Source organism: Lynx canadensis, chromosome F1 (assembly GCF_007474595.2).
Source record: "Lynx canadensis isolate LIC74 chromosome F1, mLynCan4.pri.v2, whole genome shotgun sequence".
NCBI lineage: Eukaryota > Metazoa > Chordata > Mammalia > Carnivora > Felidae > Lynx > Lynx canadensis.
The window spans coordinates 16,634,703-16,654,042 of NC_044319.2; the positions used below are offsets into that span (position 1 = coordinate 16,634,703).

Here is a 19,340-nt window from a genome sequence, read left to right on the forward strand (position 1 = left end):
TTTCTTTTAGCATGGTCTCATTGCAACATATCATAGGAATGGGGTAAAACTGTGTGTAGAAGTGGATGGCACAATGTCTGGCCCACAACAGGCACTTGTGAGGTTTTTATTCTTACCTCCACCTCTGCACATTTTTACTACGAATTTGTATTCTCACATTACTAATTATTTAGATCACCAAATTTCAAGCTAATGACTAGAAAGTCCATCGGTAAGATTCAATCATTCATCAACTCGGTAATTGATGAGCTGTCTGTAGACATAGTCACTCCACTGGGCGTGGGGAACATGTTGGTGAGTGAAGCAAATACACAACCTTTCCTTAAGGAGCTTACTGTCTGGTGGGCTCAATTATTTCCCCAATAATATTATACAACTAGTTATTAAACCACACCTGGCATAATTGAGAAGAATATCATGACATACTATAAGAACGTCTCTTTATGGCTTCCTAGTTTCCCTGGTTTATACCTCATTCATTCCCATATTTCACCAGTGATTTCCAAGCCCATCTCTTGGCTCCAGATTCATATTTCCCATGGCCTGTGGAAATCTCCAACAGATGGCCACTTACTTCTTGCTAACTCCATTCATCCTCCACCCTTTCCTGGCTCCAGTGCCCCAGTGCTTTCCCTATCAGTTATTTTCTTCACTATCATCCCAGTTTTCCATGCTAGAAATGTCACAGTCATTAATAATGTTAGCAATTTCATAAGATTGCTGTTTTTTTAATGTTTATTTAATTTTGAGAGAGAGAGACAGAGAGAGACAGAGAAAAAGCAGGGGAGGGACAGGGAGAGAGGGAGACACAGAATCTAAAGCAGGCTCTAGGCTCTGAGCTGTCAGCACACAGCCCAACGCAGGGCTTGAACTCACAAGTGGTGAGATCATGACCTTAGCCAAAGTCAGACACTTAACCAACTGAGCCACCCAGGTGTCCCATTAGATTACTGTTTTAAACCTCATTTCCTCAATGAAAAGTGAGACTCAAGGAGGCGAACTTTTCCTGAAGTCACACAGTTACTGGACATCAAATGTTGGTTTTAAATTCAGGTCTGTCTGACATCTCAGTTTTTGATCTTTCAATAACATTTTGAAGGATTGTTAACATTTTTAAAGGGGAAAAAAAATGATGGAGGAAAAACATTCCAGAAGGGAAGAACATTTTAAAAGGCTCAGAGAGGGGTGCCTGGGTGCGCAGTCGGTTAAGCGTCCGACTTCAGACTTCAGGTCACGATCTCGCGGTCCGTGAATTCGAGCCCCGCGTCGGGCTCTGGGCTGATGGCTCAGAGCCTGGAGCCTGTTTCCGATTCTGTGTCTCCCTCTCTCTCTGCCCCTCCCCCGTTCATGCTCTGTCTCTCTCTGTCCCAAAAATAAATAAACGTTGAAAAAAAAAATTTTAAAGGCTCAGAAATATTAAAGCACCAATATCTCTAATCAGAGAAATGCTTATCTATCGTTCTCTTACACAGTAGTCATATTTTATCCATTTTGAAGGCTGAGCCATTCCAACGAACAATTATGGGGTAGCCATTATGCATCAGGTAACTGCTTCTGCTGGTTTTCAGCACAAGAAGGATGGTACCTGATACCTGTCTCTAAGTGCCTTAGCAGAGGAGAGGGACCTAACCATTGATTTCAAGGCAACTCACTAAAGTATAAGCCTGCAGATGGCTGTGAGAGAGACAGCATAGGTGGAAACGTCGGGGGGCAAACGGGACCATGCGCCCCAACTCTGAGAATGAAGGGTGGTTCCTGCAGGAGGTAATCTAGGAGTTGCATTCTGTCAGATTAAGAAAAGGTAAGTGAATTAGAGGGGAAGCACAGTTCTAGAAGAAGAGAAAGCCAGAACAGAGACCTAGAGACACAGAGTTGCCGGGGGCATGCAGGGAAATTCAAGTGTCTTGAGTATTGCTGATGGTGGAGATCCCAGCCTGTCATACCAAGGGCTGATCTCAAATCAGAAGAAATGGGAGTGGAGAAGAGGGGATAGTTGTAAGAGATGGTGAGGAGGTTGAATCAACTAGACTTGAATGATGGTTTAGAGGTGGGGGAGGGTGTAAAGGAGGACTCTGGGATGACACCCAGGTGCCTACTGTATAAATTGGGCAGAGAGCAAACACCCTCAGCTGGGATAGGAAATGTAAGACAAGGAGCTGCACTGGGGAAGAAGGAACGACGTTGAACACTACGATTAAGTCACATGTGAGGCTGCATATATCCAGTAAGGAGAGAGACAGGTGGGAGCTCTGGAGAGAGGGCTGATCCTGTAGCTGTATTGTTCAGAATTAGCAGGGAGGTTATGGGTAAGATCACCAGGGTACAGATGCTGCTCTTTGAGCATAAGTTTTTACTGTTTTTTTCTGTCATTTCTTTTAGAACCCCGGACACATTAGTCCCTCAGTATACTCACAGTGACATGACTGTAAATCCTGGTGTTTCCACTGGACTAATTTGATTAGCCTCTGGGATCAAGCCTGTTTAACTCTACTTTCTTCACTGTTTCAAATAACTCAAGTTCTATTTTAAACATTTATAGATCAGGGGTGTAGTTATCCACAAACTATGGTTGCGTTGACTTACCACTTACTAGCAGCATGATCCTGAGCAAGTCGCTGAACTGTTCTAAGCTCAGGTGCCTCCTACGTGAAATGGTCATAATTGGTTGCTAGGATTAAATGCAGCAATGCATGCTCTAAGGGCTTAGCATAGTTCACAGCCTTTACAGGTATTGTATAAATATAAATAATAACTGTTATTTATACTTTTGGTTATTTAAATATCCACAAGAGTTTGTGATGTACAAGTTACTTGGTTAGGCCCTGCTTGGGACAAATACCAGTATGGCACAGGTAAAGGAGCCCACCATGCAGGAAGGACCTCTGTATACCTGTTCACTTGTTGCTATCATCATGTGACAGCCTGTGGCAGTACTGAGTATATACAGGGACTGAACTCTCAAGGGAGGTGAAGAGGGAGCAGATCACCTCTAGTGAACGCAGAGGAAAATTCACCTCCATTCGCACCATTTTGCTACCCCTGAAATTGTACTGAAACCATTGGAAGCCATGAGGCAGGGGCCAGGGCCAGGCTTGTATAACCTATCACCATCGTTATTTTAGAGCATGGACTTGTCTTCAAAAAAACCTGTATGTCCCCATCTTGGCATACTCATTTCATGGAAACAAATTCACTCGCTAATGCATGGGCTGACCCATATAACTACTCCACTGAAAATATTATTTTCCATAGTGACAGCTATTAAACTACACTTAGCGTTGTATGTAACATGAAGATGCCAGAGATAGCAAATTTAATAGAGCATGGGAAGAAGGCAGAGGCAATGCACAACTTACCAAGATGAATATAGCACCTCGTTATTTTTAACAATCATGACAATGCACACATACTAACACACAGATAAAAATAAAAAGTAAAATGCTGATCCAGCGGAGGAAATCAAGGCACAGTCTAGATTCTATATATCATTATTTTAATCTGATCAGTTTAACATAAACCCAGCCCTTGCTAACATTTATTTATGCCTCTGCTTACCTGGAAAATAAATAGGAGCCTTATACAAACTGTCCAGGGAAGGGGATGAATGAACTGAGAGCCAGCATTCCATTTTCAAGCCTACATCACTAACACGGCTTCAAGAAAGCTGCTCTTGAGACACTGTGGCTGATCTGCCAAGGATGCAGCCTCTCTGTTTGATTGAAGAAGAGAGTGCTTCTCGGTTAAAAATTGAGAAAGCAGATGTGCTTTATTATGATAAGTGTGTGTTCAGAAGTGATTATCCTCAAGACAGGCTTTTGGATGCCCCTCTCAACTCAAATCCAAGATTCTTAGATTCTTTCATGCCAGATAGCAGGCAGGATATCAATTCCAGATGAAATAAAATAGTGAAGCACAGTTTTCCTCATAAGATAGTTGTGTTTTTGTTGTTGTTGTTAAGTGGGCTACATTAATTGAAAGACAACAAAAAGGCAAGGTTCCCTACCATGCAACTGGGCTCTGGGACCTTGGCTTACTGGCTCTGCCTCAAGCAAGTTTTATGATTAAACAGGTCACTTACGGAACGTAAGTCTTATCCTTAATAGGAAAAACATGTTAGACTTCGATGCTTTCTGGGGTCTAACAACAGCACATTATTTTGTGATTCTGTTATCATGTCTAGAGTATCCTTATCAGTGTGGGTAGTGAAGTACTGAAGGACACTGTCCAAGAAAATCCCATCCAAGAGGTAGGATTGTGAACACTTTAGAAAGATCCAGAAACCAGCTTATAGCAGGGATGGTTATCTTGGAGAAAAGGAAATTAAGACAGTCTTCAAATATTTTAATTAATGTCACATAAGAAAAGTAGACTTCTTCTGTGTTATTGTAGAATATACAACCCAGTGACTAGAAATTTCACATTTCTGGCTTACCACAAGTAGTCCTTTCTAAACAAATATCCAGTAATAAAATAGGTAGCAGGCTTTTGAGATGATTGTCAATAAAGGTAAGGAAGTAGAGGCAAAATGACCAACCTCAATGTCTATAGTCATAGAAGTTCTTGCATTAATAAGGACATTATGTTAAAATCTGAGGACAAGGATATGTAGTAAGGTCATAATGATGCTACCATGATTACTCAGCATGTTATTAAATTGTGGTGGGAGAAAGTTCTCTCTTCTATGAAACAACAACAACAACAAAAACTCCTTGTTTTTATCGATGGTTATAAGATGGTTATGCCTTAAGTCTTACAAGAGGTTAGACCACTCTTAAACACTAGGTAAGTCTATAATGTTATATAGGAATCCTTTTTTCCCCTTTGAATTTCTATAAAACTATTACCCGAACTACCCACCATGGTGTCAGTTAATTCTGTACTCCAGTTCTTCAGTGTTTGCTCTCCAGCTACAAAATAATGAGACTCCTTTCCCTGTGATATAACTTATGTGCTCAGTCTCCTTACATTTCATTTTAGCTTTTTCTTCAAGTAGCGTGCATAATGCATAAAGTTAGAGGCAGCATCTGGTGTATCTTTCTACCTCCAGGAGCATGTAGGAGAGCATGAGCAGAATCGAGACTTGAATGGCAGTGTGCATTGTGCAGGATTTTACATGTTTACCAGGATACCAATACTACTTACTCCATTATCTTTATTTGACCTATTTGTTGGATCTTAGGAACCTGCCAAATTATTGAGGCTTTATCCTTTAAAAACTTGTCTGTCCAACAAAAAAGAAATAACTAGAGAGTTCACTTTTGCCTTTTTATCTTTCCAAGTTGAGAAGAGCATGGGTCCTTTCCTACTAATTACTAATGTGTCGAACTGAAGAGGCAACAGTACTAATTCTGTTTCTAATGTTAATACATTCAGAGACCTTTTTGTCTTTCTAAACCCTAAGCCAGGTGAACACAATACATTTTACCCCTCTACATGACTTCCTGGAAAGATGAAGAGAATTACTAGTTATCTAGCACCCACCCTGTGCTAGGCACCACGAGAGATTCCTTTCTACACATTAACTTAGTTTTTGGAGCAACTTGGCTAGGTACAGGACATGGACATTTTACAGAGACTCAAAGAGTATGAAGTATTTTACCCATGTCATTCGACGAGTAAATGTGACTAAAAGATAATGGAATAAGCAATGTCCTGTTTTACTCTCAGAGATACGTTTAATTATCATTACTCTTGGATTATAGGTCCAGGCCAGTCTCACTAGTAGGAGCCCACTTTGTCTGAATCCATCGTGGATAACAAAGATGTGACTAGATCGTAACACAGTGTTGTTCCTCCTTTCATGGTGTCCACATTGTGCTCTATCTCCATGTTTGAATGCCTCTCTGATTTTAAGCTCTTGCAAATTGGAAAGTATTTCCTTTTTCACCTTTGTAACCCCTAAAGTAACTACTTAGCATGTTTCTTTGCACTCAGTGTTCTTAATTACATTAAGTAATAAATTAAGTCAAATATGGTCTTCATTTTACAGTGGGAGTCTATTTATGTCCTGCACATGTCCAGCAATCATGACACAGTAGAGTAGTTCAGGAAGAGCATTCCGGCACAAGGCTTTAATTAGGACCACCATCCACCTGATCCCAGCACTCCAGACAGTGGGGTTCTCTTCTTTAGACCTTGGCTTTGGGACCATTGCCTGGTCCTGTCTGCTTTTCTCTCACTGCCTCATTGCATGATTCATCCAGGTTTCCCGTATTATGTTCAATTTGCTGTTGATCTTCCTGTACATATTAAAAAAAAAAATCTTTGTGATGGTTGAAAAAATCTGAGAAGTCATGTGTTATTAACTGGTTAATTTACAAGAGGGTTTTTTTTTTCTATCATTCGTTTCATCTTTGGACTACTTTATAACTGAAACATTTATTTCTCAGAAGTGTGCTGTTCTGAGCCTCATCAGCAATAAATAAATTACTTGGGGAGTTGGGGAGGGAGAAGAGAAAATGCTCACTGAGATGAGTCACTCTTGTAGGACTTCAAAAATGCCTGGAATCCATTCTTCCATTTCACCAAGTTATGTTCTAGAAGAGTTATTTCACCTGATATTGATCAATGGCTTATTCTCAAAGGACAACCTGAAAACAGGACCATGGTTGAAAAAATACGGAAATTTTGAAAGCAAAGGTGATGCTTTGGCGGGGGGGATGGAGGGAGCGCTGTTTATATAGGGTGCTTTATTCTCCATAGAGTGATACATGGGAAGATGGCTTGGGCTTGGGCTGATGTCCCCATGTATACAGAACTGAATAAGTGGGTCTCTGAGATGTCTGGTTCACCTCGATGTCGAAAGGACGATGAGAGGCCGAGGAGGGACATTACAACCAGGGATGTGTTCATTCCTATGCACGTTCTGGCCTGGCCTGGCGTGCAGAGAGATGAGACAGCTCTCAGTGTGGTCATTTCTAGGTAGGTGACGCCTTCTGGGCCCGGAGGGCCTTCTGTACCACATCTTCCCACTGGGAATTTGATATCGTCAGCCTTTGCCCTTCTCACCAGCTTAGCATGTTCTGGGCGCACGGAAACAGAGCCGTGGTTGCTCTGTGCTGTTGCTCTCTTTCCGTCTTCATCCTGACTCTTAACTGAGAGTCTGGCCTGTGAAGCCCTAGGACCTGGATCCAGTTCTGCGTGTCAGCAGCTCTGCCTCCATCCCCCATCGTGCCGGCTCTGCCTCCTCTGTTCAGCATCTTGGTTTGGAGGCTGGTAGGAATAGCCAGCTGGGCCTGCTCCCACTTCTCCCTGTTCTTCCCGAGGCTCCTCTGTGCTTTAATCCCCACGCCTTCTGCAGGGCTCTGGTGTGGCCCCCGTTCCTCAGACTCATCAGGGAAGGTATGCTCTGGACCCACGCGGTCTCCCCATAAGACCCCTGCTGCTCTCCTGGCAGGGCCCACTCAGAGCCCAGGGCTGCACCAGCACCTTCACTTCCTCACGGATAATGTATTTTTGAGGGGAAGGATCATGGAGAGATTAGGAAAACTGAAATACAGGGTAACTTGTTTATAATTCCTCTTACGTAACGTTTCTCAAATGTGCCCAAGTATTTGCTTTGGTTTGCTCATTAAAATATCATACTTTAGGGGCGCCTGGGTGGCGCAGTCGGTTAAGCGTGCGACTTCAGCCAGGTCACGATCTCGCGGTCCGTGGGTTCGAGCCCCGCGTCAGGCTCTGGGCTGATGGCTCAGAGCCTGGAGCCTGTTTCCGATTCTGTGTCTCCCTCTCTCTCTGCCCCTCCCCCGTTCATGCTCTGTCTCTCTCTGTCCCAAAAATAAATAAAAAACGTTGAAAAAAAAATTTTTTTTAATAAAATATCATACTTTAGTTATTACATTTAATATTAGCGCATGGAGTTTTAACTTCTTTTGTGAGCATCAGAGCCAAACCATAGTTCTGAAATCTTTGGATTAATTTTGACTTCTTGCCAGAATCCATTTGGGCAAGAAATTCTTTGTTTCTGGTTTATATGAGAAAAAATAAATGCTTCTGCCAGTGTTCTCTGAACCCACGTCAGTTGCATGGAAGCATTTCCCCTATCTTAAAAAAAAAAAAATCAACCCAAAAAAAGTCCTATAAGCAAAGGAGTCACTGAATTGTCCCTTCCTTTGCAAGTAAAAATGTGCCCTTGTTCTTAAACAGGAAGCTTCCATGGCAGTGCTTTTCACACTTCCATAGCAGTGGTACAGTCTTTTCAAACAGAACCTCATGCAGAACTCCAGTATGTAAACAAGATAAAAATGGAACTGTTCCCTGCAGAGGGTGTGTGTGTGTGTGTGTGTGTGTGTGTGTGTGTGTGTGTGTGTGTAGGGGTAGGCTGTGAAAGGCCCAGAACCCCTGCCCTCATCGTTACAGCCTCCCCCTTCCAACTGAACCTACCCCACCCTGGGTAGCCCATCAGACATTTATCCAAAACCTTAGGGATCTGAAATTTATTTATTTATATGTCATATTCTAATGGTTTTGATCACTTTCCATTAAAATCTTTAGTTTTTTAAGAAAGCATTTTCAGGGGCGCCTGGGTGGCTCAGTCGGTTAAATGTTCAACTTCGGCTCAGGTCATGATCTCACAGCTTGTGGGTTCGAGTCCTGTGTCAGGCTCTGCTGACAGCTCAGAGCCTGAAGCCTGCTTCAGATTCTGTCTCCCTCTCTCTCTGCCCCTCCCCCATTCGTGTTCTGTCTCTGTCTCTCTCTCTCTCAAATATAAATAAACATTTAAAAAAATTTTTAAAAGAAAGCATTTTCAGAAGAAATAAAAAGCTTGACAACAATATATAAGTATCTTATTTAAGATTTTTTGTTCATTAATACTCAAGATGTTTAACAAAAAAAATGTTTTGTTTTTATTGAGTTTTAAAAAAAGGAACTCGGGGCGCCTGGGTGGCGCAGTCGGTTAAGCGTCCGACTTCAGCCAGGTCACGATCTCGCGGTCCGTGAGTTCGAGCCCCGCGTCAGGCTCTGGGCTGATGGCTCGGAGCCTGGAGCCTGTTTCCGATTCTGTGTCTCCCTCTCTCTCTGTCCCTCCCCCGTTCATGCTCTGTCTCTCTCTGTCCCAAAAATAAATAAACGTTGAAAAAAAAAATTAAAAAAAAAAATAAAAAAAGGAACTCAACAATATTCTTTAAAGGAGGCAATATTTCCCTTTAAGCCGAATTTGGTAATTAATCTATGTCTTTAACCGAGATCCTAGAGATATGCTGGTAAATATGATTCTCTTTTGTTACTTGCGGAGATCTGTAACTGTTATTTGTCAGAGCAGGAGACTAAGACTCAGAAGGAACCACCTGGGCTCTCTTAGCCCTGTTACCCTGTATCATGCTATAACTTCAGTGGAGAAACTGCTCTGAGATTCAGGGGAGCAGCTACAGAACTACAGCACCAGGATTCTCAGTATACATGAGTTCATTGTTAGCTCAAGTTTAGAAACTGCTCCTAAAGATGATCTTGTCTTTTTGCCTTCATTTGACTGTGACTATTATTCACATCAAGGGAATTAAAATCACACCTACTAAGATTGTAAAATTTAAAACTATGGACAATTCTCAGTTGTTATTAGTAGGGAAGGATTAATTTGACCAGAGAGTAGCAAAATAATATTTTGAGCTATTACCTGAATGTTTATCAAGGTCTGTGGCTTAAAAAAGTTATTACTGCTTGAGAATCCCAACTTTAGTGATTCCTTAGATGTATACTCTCATTATTATGTTGGAGGTCTTTATGTAGTATCATACTGAATGTTTATAAAAATCTTACTTTTAATTGTGGCTTCCCCTGAATGCTGAAATACCTCACATTCTAGCCTTGCAAAAAGTCGGTATTATTGCGTAAACACTGCAACTTGAGGGTGTGTCGTTTCTTGGAAGCCCAGTCTTTGCTCTCTTGCATACTGTAGCATTTTGCCCCAGACCCCTCTTCTGTGGGGATTTCAGTCCTCTAACAAGGGCTGGAAAATCCCACTTTAAATACGCAGCATAAAATCCGACTTGTATGTGTTACCGTTATTAGAAAGCAAGAGTGAATAAAGGTCAGCCTTGTGGCTGGCGGGCGGTCTGGTTTCTCTGTGAGCTTCACATGCTAAGAGAAGCTGGTTCATCTGCCTTTGGCTTTAGGATTCAACAGCAGAAGCTGTCAGACTAACACTGATTGAAGGTGGACTGGGAGGGGGAAGCACATCTGTCCAACGGCTCGCCATTGGCTTCTTATTACAGCATTCTCCCCCGAGACGCACTCTGCATGCTCATTCACCTACCTCCTCCTCTCCCCTCCCCTCCCCTCCCCTCCCTACCCCTTCATTACTGATTCACAGCGAGAGGCGGCAGCGGCAGCGGCGGCGGCAGCGGAGGCAGTGGCGGCAGCAGCGCTGCTTGTCACGAATCGGGGATTGCAATGAGCTCATCCTTTTCTCCTTGCAGCTTCACAACTGCCCTGGCTTCCCGGCCACTGCTGCTGCTGTCTGCTCAGACACACAGACACACGCGCGCGCGCACACTCACGCACACACACACGGCACACGCACACACACGCTAGACCCTTCCGAGCAGCCTGTACATTTTAACACATGTATCTGAACTCTGCTGCATCGCTCTTGGCCATTTTCTTGCATTCGATTGCTTCTGCCGGTTTTTATTTAGATCCGTGTTTGATTTCGTTTTCCAGTCTACTTTGGGGCTCTGGCACAGTGGATAATTTAGCCAAAATGTTCTTCCTGTGGAGACATTAGCTAACAATTCCCACCAGAGACTGGCTGGTGCTCCTGGGGAGACCTAAGCCTGCCTCCCCTCCCACTGCAGTTCTCAAAATTGTGGATAAGAGATCCAGCTTTCTCATTCTGGATACCTACTTACTGCTCATGGAAGAAGGGGTGCCCTGCCCAGCCCCAGCTGCTAAGCTCACACCTCCTGTCAAAAAGTCCCAGGACATGCACGACGAGAGGAGCAAGCTGGTGAATGAGTATGCATGTCGAGTGCTGGAACTTCTGGGGATGGGGCATCGTCTGTTTGTGCCTCGGCTTCTGGCGGTGAGACTGTTTTTCATTGAACTTCATTTATAGGGAATCTGCCACCCTCTGGGAGAATTCCTGTATCCCTAAAAGAGGCTTGCAGTCTCCTGTTTTCTTCTCCTCTTACGCACTCTACCAAGAAGGAAGTGCTGAGTGGCCACTGTCGTGGGGCTCTAGCTGAGCCTGGTCCATGCCACTCCTTAATTGGCTAGAGGGGATATGGCTCTTTTCTAAGAGCCCAGGGCCACATTAGTGGCATTATCTCTGTGGCAGGGGAAAAAAAAAATGTTTTCTGGCTGCCTAGACTCCGCAATAAAGCAGAATACCCAAGTGCTTGATTTAGGCATTCTGTTATTTACGTCTCCAAAGGGTTAAATTTCACAACAGACATTATTGCTACTTATCTAGACTACTGTGGTTTGCATTCTAACCTCACCATTTGATTGCCAGTTTGATTTTTATTTTATTTTATTTATCTATTTATTTACCTGTCTATCTGTTTGTTTATTATTTATTTATTTATTTATTTATTTATTTATTTATTTATTTATTTTTTGGATACAGAATTTTACCTCCTAAAAATCCTGGGGTAGAAAATTGAAAATTTCTCTCCTGGAATGTTTGAACTGTGTATCTATGAAGCAGCTTAAAGCTATTGGGTCTGTGCTATGAATCCGGGAAGTCTAGCTTGCCTGTTTTTTTGATTTCCTGAACAAGAGAAAAATCACTCATCCTTCCTCACTTCCTACCAAGGGTTAAAATTAAATACCCACAATCGCTGGTGCAGGGTTTCTTTTTAGTGGTTTGAGAACTATACCTAGCAACTGTTCTATAATATAATTGGTCTACAGTAGTCCTATACCATTATTTGGTAATTGAACAAGAATCATTAAGCTTTGTCTATTTTATACAATGGACTTTAACACCATTCCAGACTGTTCTTTCATTATGGTTCTGTCATATGTGATTCTTTTCAAAAGTACAATGTTCACACTTTTCTCTCACATACTCCTCTTCAGTCTAGTTCATCTCTGTTTATATTATCGTTGCAATTACCAATTCAGTGTTCATGTATGTATTTGCATGCAAATATTTTCTCTCTTGTATAATCATAACAGCATTTTAGGTAGCTGTGTACGTGAGGGATTTTTCACCCCGAAGAAAGTCTGTTAGTCATTGCAAGATGAAGTTAGAAGCAGTGACCAGCATACAATTTGGGGGGGTTGGTATTTTTGAGAAATCGTTTCCTTGCCATTCACGAGAGAAATAGAAAGAACCCAATACATATGTTTTCATGCCCAAGTGAGGTCATCAGTGCTTACTTAAATTTTGTTTCCCTGAATCACGTTTTTCTTAATAGAAGAGAAAACTGAAGATTTATGATTCCATTGGAAAGGAATTTTTTAAGTGAAATAAAAAGCATTTTATTCAAGAGCTTTGATGCTATTAAGTGCGAAAATGTATTTCAACAAGTACATCCCTTTGAAGAGTCAGTTTTGGTCTAATATATTTTCAGATTCTTAAAGACTCCCTAACTTTGTGATTCCAGGGCTCCACTGTTAACTTTCCAGTAATCTCCTACTGCCTTTCTTTGGCACCTTATACTTTGAGTGCTTTGAAGGAAAACATAAATTTATAACTAAGGCTGTCTCTCATACTTAAATCTGCATTAGGGTTCAATTTAAACTGCCTCTAGTTTAAAACAAGTTATCGGCAATTAAATCCACAAAGAATGGGTTCACAAGCTTCAGATGTTGCGGAAGTCACGTGTATCTGTGTGTTGCGACCATACAGAGTCAGCTTGGTTGCCCCATTAGGTATCCAAGGTAGTAGTACATCCCACGGGTTGTTTTGGGCTCTCACATGCCAAAACATAGGTAATGGTGCCATTGACATTACATGTGAAAAGTATTTACTGAGTTGTCCAGAGGGTCATTTGGCAATCTCTGACTTTGTCGTACAATATTGTACATAAGAGATTGTACATAATGATAGAACTGGGGTACTTTCCAGTTTGGGAAAATCACATGCCCTTTAATTAGCAATATGGCTGTGAATTGGGATCAGTTCTCCAATGAGTTACTGCTTAAAGTTTAGTGTGTACCAGGAGGAAGTACAGTTGTTCAGCCTTGTGTTATTGGACTGGCTAATGATGTGGGATCGATGGCTAATCTGCACAGGGTGGTCCTAAGAGGAATCCTGCCACGTGCAGTCCTTTCCATTACCACTCAAGAGGGCAGGCACTGAAGTTTCAGTTTTTAGCTATGTTTCAGACATGAAGGTGTAGAGGTTAAACACATGCAAATATGTCATTTTACTTTAAAGATCCCAGTAGTTGTTTTTTTTTCCTGTAAGTTAATTGTTGTGATGAACTGATCAAATTAATGAAGATTTACCAAGACAATGCTGTGGATTTAGACTTAGAGCCTATTCATTGTCCCCTGATTCGCAGAGGGACCACCAAACTGCCTGAACACCAGACACATTTGAAAACATTTTTTTTCAAGTTTTTATTTAAGTTCCATTTGAAATTTTGGCTTCTTGCCCTTCAAAGATACGCCTAGTAAAGAACAACTTAATAATAATTTACCTTTAATAAATAATACCTTTAATAAAGCAGGTACAAGTGCTTCATTTTAGATATTACCACAAGGCATAAATTCTGTGCACAGACTCACCAAACACACGTTTCTTTGGTGAAATTAAAATACCAAAGCAAAAGATACAGGTATCCTAGATACCAGCTAAGTAATGTTTCCCTCTTCTAAGGCCTGTGCTTCCAAATGATTCTCAGACTTCCAAAAATATGTCTCCACTGAATAGAAATCCTGTTAGACACTATAACTAAAGGAAGAAAAAGCCATTTGTGGTGAAAATAATGAAGGTGAGAAAGAGAACCATTCCTAGATTTTTTTTAAATAACCCCCTAAAAAAATCAAACCTAGAAGGGCTGCTTCTTAGAGGCCCTTGAAGAAAGATTTATCATCCACGAATCGTGAGAGGTTTGGAATAGAAGCATCAGGAGCTAACACCCAAATGTTAGAACTGTTCCTTTCCACCCACCCTGCCTCCTTAAAAAAAAAAAAAAAAATCACTTTGACATGTGATACTCTTGCGCTGAATTTTTCAGTGGGAAAAACACACTCAAAATGGTATCAGCAGTGACACATAGCTAGGGTCCATACTCTGTAAGTGTGTGAAATTTGAAGAAAAGGGAAAAGTTTCTTCTACTCATGTTCAGAATTTCCCTTTCTTCTCTTTTGATTTCATTTGCTGTTACATGTTGTGGAAAGTTATGATCACATCATTATAAATTAATATCAGTCTTGGCTGTGGTTTCAGTACTGATACCCTGGGCACTGTACATAGTGAATCCAAAGGAGCATTGATGCTGAAATGAAAAACAGAAGCAAGTATGTCTCCCGTTTTTACTTTTTTTTTTTAACTGCTGCAAGGATTGCTCGTTCAAGAGAGATTACAACTCTTAAAATTTAAAGACCCCAATATAAAAGTTGCCATGCATACTTCTGATGCCCTTCAAAGTGTAAAAATCAATTTTTATGTCAAAATAAGTATGAAATGTACTCTCTAATTTGCATTTTATTAATTATGACTGGTTAATCCTGGGTGTGCTTAAAGTAGAGCTTTTACGAATTTATGGAACAAATCTATGCTGGTGTCTATTATATGCCTGGGAACTTGCTTACTTCATTTTACTGGGGGAAGTAGGAAGGATACCTAAATTAACAACCTGCTTTAAAAATCCTACTTCCTTTTTCCCTCTGGATATTTCTCTTTACCTACTTGAAAGGAAATAGAAGTAGGACTTGAAATGTTTTCAGTTGTTCTAGTAATCTTTATATATAATTCTATTCAAATGAAGAATGAAATAATAGTCCTTTGGAGGTATAATTGATAAACATGTTTTGTATCATCACTTAAGAGAATTTGACAGAAAGTTTGGGGAGCAAAAGATGAGTATCAAGAGAACCACTAGTTTTCAAAAGTTATTTATTCTTATTTAAAAGCTGGTAAGGTTCTCTGTGGTTTTTTTAAGTTTATTTATTTATTTTTGAGAGAGAGAGAGAGCAGGGGAAGGGCAAAGGGAGGGAGAGAATCCTAAGCAGGCTCTGCGCCATCATCGCATAGGATCGCTATGAACCACGAGATCACAACCTGAGCCAACATCAAGAGTCAGACACTTAACCAACTGAGCCACCCAGGTGTCCTGAGTACTCGATCTCACAAGTGAAGAAAACACGTCTTTGCTTCTTAAAATTTCCCTAACTCTTGTCTGCGTTACCTTCTGGCTAACATTACTTAACAAATAATGTCAAGAAAGTAATTGCATTTTCATTATGCTACTCTTCCCTCACTACCTTTCTGAAGGCAATATAGAAAAACTCTAAGAATTTCCCAGTTGAAGATCAGCCTTTCCTTTAAATCAGTTCTTCTAGCCTGACAGAATTCTATGTAGTGAGCACAGAGGAATAATGGTATCCAGAAGCTGGCCCTACCTGCCTACTTTTGAGTATTTGGTTTGGTTCTTAAAACGTTAGTCTGCCTTTTCGGGGTGCATTTTTAAAGCTTGGGTCTTATCACAAGATCATATGTTAAGCTTCTCTTCATTGTAAGGATAGACAGCATTCATACAATTGTAAACATAACCATTAATTAAGTTTACATCTCTGTAGCCAGTTTATTAATAATTTGCATGTGTGAAGTCATGTTTTAGTTTTATGAAAAGCACCACTACTTATAGTTTGGACTAATACTGTTACAGCAATACTTGACATTTGTGAAGCATATATATTCAACATACGTACAATATGATTAAAATTTTGTTAGATGTATGTGATGTGTGTGTGTGGGGATGGTAAAAAAAAAAGATAATAAGCAATGTAACAAAATGTTTTTTTTAAATGTTTTACCACCATTACCACTACTGGGTTTTTTAAATGTGTGGGTGTGTGTGTGTGTGTGTGAGAGAGAGAGAGAGAGAGAGAGAGAGCGAGAGCTAGCACGTGTGAGCAGGGGAGGGGCAGAGAGAGAGGAAGAGAGAGAATCCCAAGCAGGCTCCTGGCTGGAGCCCAAGGCAGGGCTCAAACACATGAACCATGAGATCATGACCTGACCTGAGCCAAAATCAAGAGTCAGATGCTTCACTGACTGAGCCACCTAGGCACCCCTGTAACCAAATGCTAATTATGTTTATCTCTGGGTAGTGAGATGTGTTAGGCTTTTAAAAAAATTTTTATTTTTTGTGGGGGGGAAGTGAATATGTAATCAATAAAAAACGTATAACCCCTACTATACAGGTATGTAAACAATCCAAGAGTTTTTAAAAGCGTTTAGAAAACAAAACAACTCTGATAAATTCTCAGTGAGGCATCCACATTTTTTGCAGAGCAAGAGGTATCTATTCCTCAACTGTAGAGGGAAAAACCTCTCAGATACAGCCTTCAGAAAATGGAAAGTTACCCTTGTAAATTTACAACCTGAGTATAGCATAAGAAGGTATTTGGAGGTGACACAATGATTATGGAAGTCTCTTAAAGATAGAAATTTAGAGGAAAAAGCCCATCGGAATCAAAGTAGGACTGCAGATTGTTTCCTGGGGCAATGGCACACGTTGTTAATATCCTTTTTGCTTACTGGCATGATTTTTACCCCATGGGGCTGTCTTATGCCATATTTTTTAAAAATTCACAATGAAATTAGCTTTATTTCAGTCCATGGCAAGAATATAAGTTCTTATAACTTCCAGACTGCCTGCTTTCTGGAATTAAAAATGTCAGTGAGAGGAGGGTACTGTTTTTAGCCACTAAAATATCAGTAGCTGAACATACCTGAGCAACACAGAGGCAGCCTTCCAAACTCTCATATCTTATATTTGTTTTGGGTTCACAAAATGCACTCATATGACCTAACTCATTTCCTTCTCAAATACTCGAGGTTAAAGATGCTTCCTTTTTGAAGTAGGACAGGAGAGACAGAGGCCGCACCGTGAGTTAGTCAGAGTTGGCGTCAGAATTTATTTCATCCTTTGCAGCCTTGTTTGTACCTTTAATTGCCAACTACCTTCTAGAGGCTGGGATTAAGGGACTGAATAATACGCAGTTTCCACACATGTGTCTGCTTGAGTCTTTCTGCTCCGTGATTGTGAGAGCTCCTCTCCAATGGGGCTTAACAGAGGTGGCCAAGCCATGGGATTCACAGCATCCCTGACCCCAGCAGTGTCTTGGAAAGGACAGTCATAGGGCCCTCTGAATTCTGGTTTCCTGAGACTCAGCCCCACCCAGATGGAGATCTTCTGGCTACACGCCCCCCCCCCCCCCCCCCCCCCCCCCCCCCGCCCCAGAGTATAGCCTCCTTCCAACAGCGTCTGTTTCTACATGGCATGTCTGACCAGAGGTCACATGTCACAGGCTGTATGATTGTTCATCTTGAGGCCTCATCTTTCTGCTTTCACATGAACTCCAAGACTGGACTTGAAATTAGGCCTGGGGCAGCATGAGAAAATTAGGTAATCATGCTCCTGCCTGCAGACAAGGAACCACACCACCATTGGGGGCATCTGTTGCCAGGGAACTAGAGGTTAGTTGCACTGAAAATCAAGCGATGCCCTCAGAAGAAGCTTTGGGGTTCTGAGGAAAGCTGCTAATCCTGTTTCCCTACAAACTCTAGAAGCAGCCTGTCTTGAATTTTCCTGATGATCACCAGAGAGCTGATCATCAGACCCAGTATTACAGATGAAAAAGGAAGACTAAGGATATAGTGTGTCCAGTTTATCTGGTAGCTGGATGCTTTTCCCAATAATTGAGCAATTGATATCTTAGAGAGGGCCTCTTTTAGGCTGAAGTTCCCAATAACTGTCTTTTCCAAATAAGTTAGGGTGAGTTGATAACACTCTATCATGATAAACATTCTCTCTACCACTTACTGCCATCGTGTTTGAGTGTCCGTGAGGGAGGAAATAAATCTGAGAGGTACTGAGGCTTGTTTTTTCCACTGCCAATATTAGCCTAGCTCTACTTTCTGACTACTAGTTTGGATGTAAAGCTGAAGCAACCTAGTACCCTTGTGAAAATGCCTGGTGGATGAATGAATATATTCTTTTATTTCATATGATTCTGTTTAAAAGGGAGGGGAGATGAAAGCAGAAATTCATTCAGTAAATTTTAATTGAGAACCTTCTATATTCCAGTTAATAGTTTTATCACTGTGAACACAGCAAAGAACAAGACAGACAAGGCCCCTTTCCTTAGGCGGAAAGAGATGTAAAACAGAAAAATTAGTTGGTGGAAAATTACTTGATGGGCTGGGGTGTGGGGGGGAGAATTTAAGTGCTTAGAAGAGGCCTCACTCTGATCTTCCACTTGAGCTAAAATCTAAATCACAGAAAGTTGCTCTCCTTATGAAGATCTGGGGAAAGATGATTCCAGGCAGAGGGAACAGTAAGGGCGGTTGCGTTCAGCAATGAACTTGATGTGTACAAAAAAACGAAACAAGGCCAGTGTGCCTGGAGCTTGAGAACAGGAGGGGGACGTGGTTCCAGATGAGGTTGGAGGGGAAGCAGGGGCTCCAGATCATGAAAGGTCTTGCAGGCAGTGGTAATGATACTGGATTTTATTCTGAGCACAGTAGAACCGCTGGAGGGCTTTATACAGAAGAACCACATGATGTTAAAGGGTATCGTCTGGCTATGATAGGGAAAGTGGGCTATGGGGAGCCAAAGTGGAAATGGGGAGACCACTCAGGGGGTTACTGTAATGGCTCACCAAAGAGATGACAATGGCTTGGACCAGGGTGGTGAAGACAACTTGGGCCCTGTCGTCAGCAGGAATTTCTCCAACTTCCTTATACTCTTTCGGTACAGCTGTTAAGGTTGATCAGGTCTACATTTGAATCGAGATAAAGTGATATTTTGAATTAGCGCATAGTTCTATGATTTCTAAACATCTCGGTTGCGTTTTTTTGTTTTGTTTTGTTGTTTTTCATTTTATTACTGAGGTTTTTGACAATTTCTGGCTCTTGAAACACCTTATTTCTCTTTGACTTACTTCTGTGTACCTAGTCTGCTTTAATCCATAATTTGTATCATGGTGTTTGCCAAAGATTGCTGACAGTTTTTTAATAAAATACTTAGTGCTTTTTTTCATTTTTAAAACAAAATTTTTAATGTTTATTTCTGAGAGACACAGAGCATGAGCAGAAGAGGGGCAGAAAGAGAGGGAGACATAGGATCTGAAGCAGGCTCCAGGCTCTGAGCTGTCAGCACAGAGTCCAATGTGGGGCTTGAACCCACAAACCACAGGATCATGATCTAAGCCAAAGT

The 19,340-nt window shown here is 41.3% G+C and overlaps 1 protein-coding gene, 1 long non-coding RNA gene and 1 pseudogene across 9 annotated transcripts in view; 1 reads left to right on the top strand and 2 right to left on the bottom strand.

The window, feature by feature from the left end:
* RABGAP1L (RAB GTPase activating protein 1 like) overlaps positions 1 to 19,340 on the top strand; it is a 774,838-nt gene that overhangs the window by 603,234 nt on the left and 152,264 nt on the right. The window contains exon 1 of one of the 8 annotated variants that reach the window (XM_030303100.1): positions 10,344 to 11,020. The exons of the other annotated variants lie outside the window; for them this stretch is intronic. Within the exon in view, the coding sequence (XP_030158960.1) occupies positions 10,853 to 11,020 (168 nt within the window). The 5' untranslated portion in view covers positions 10,344 to 10,852. Of the gene's footprint in view, positions 1 to 10,343; positions 11,021 to 19,340 lie in introns of those variants that run through there. 8 annotated transcript variants of the gene reach the window in all.
* Positions 5,982 to 6,810, bottom strand: LOC115505457. The gene is made up of 2 exons (XR_003966034.1): positions 6,467 to 6,810; positions 5,982 to 6,239 (listed from the first exon to the last, which is right to left on the bottom strand). It is a non-coding gene; the product is annotated as an uncharacterized LOC115505457 (long non-coding RNA).
* LOC115505492 lies at positions 6,918 to 10,399 on the bottom strand (annotated as a pseudogene).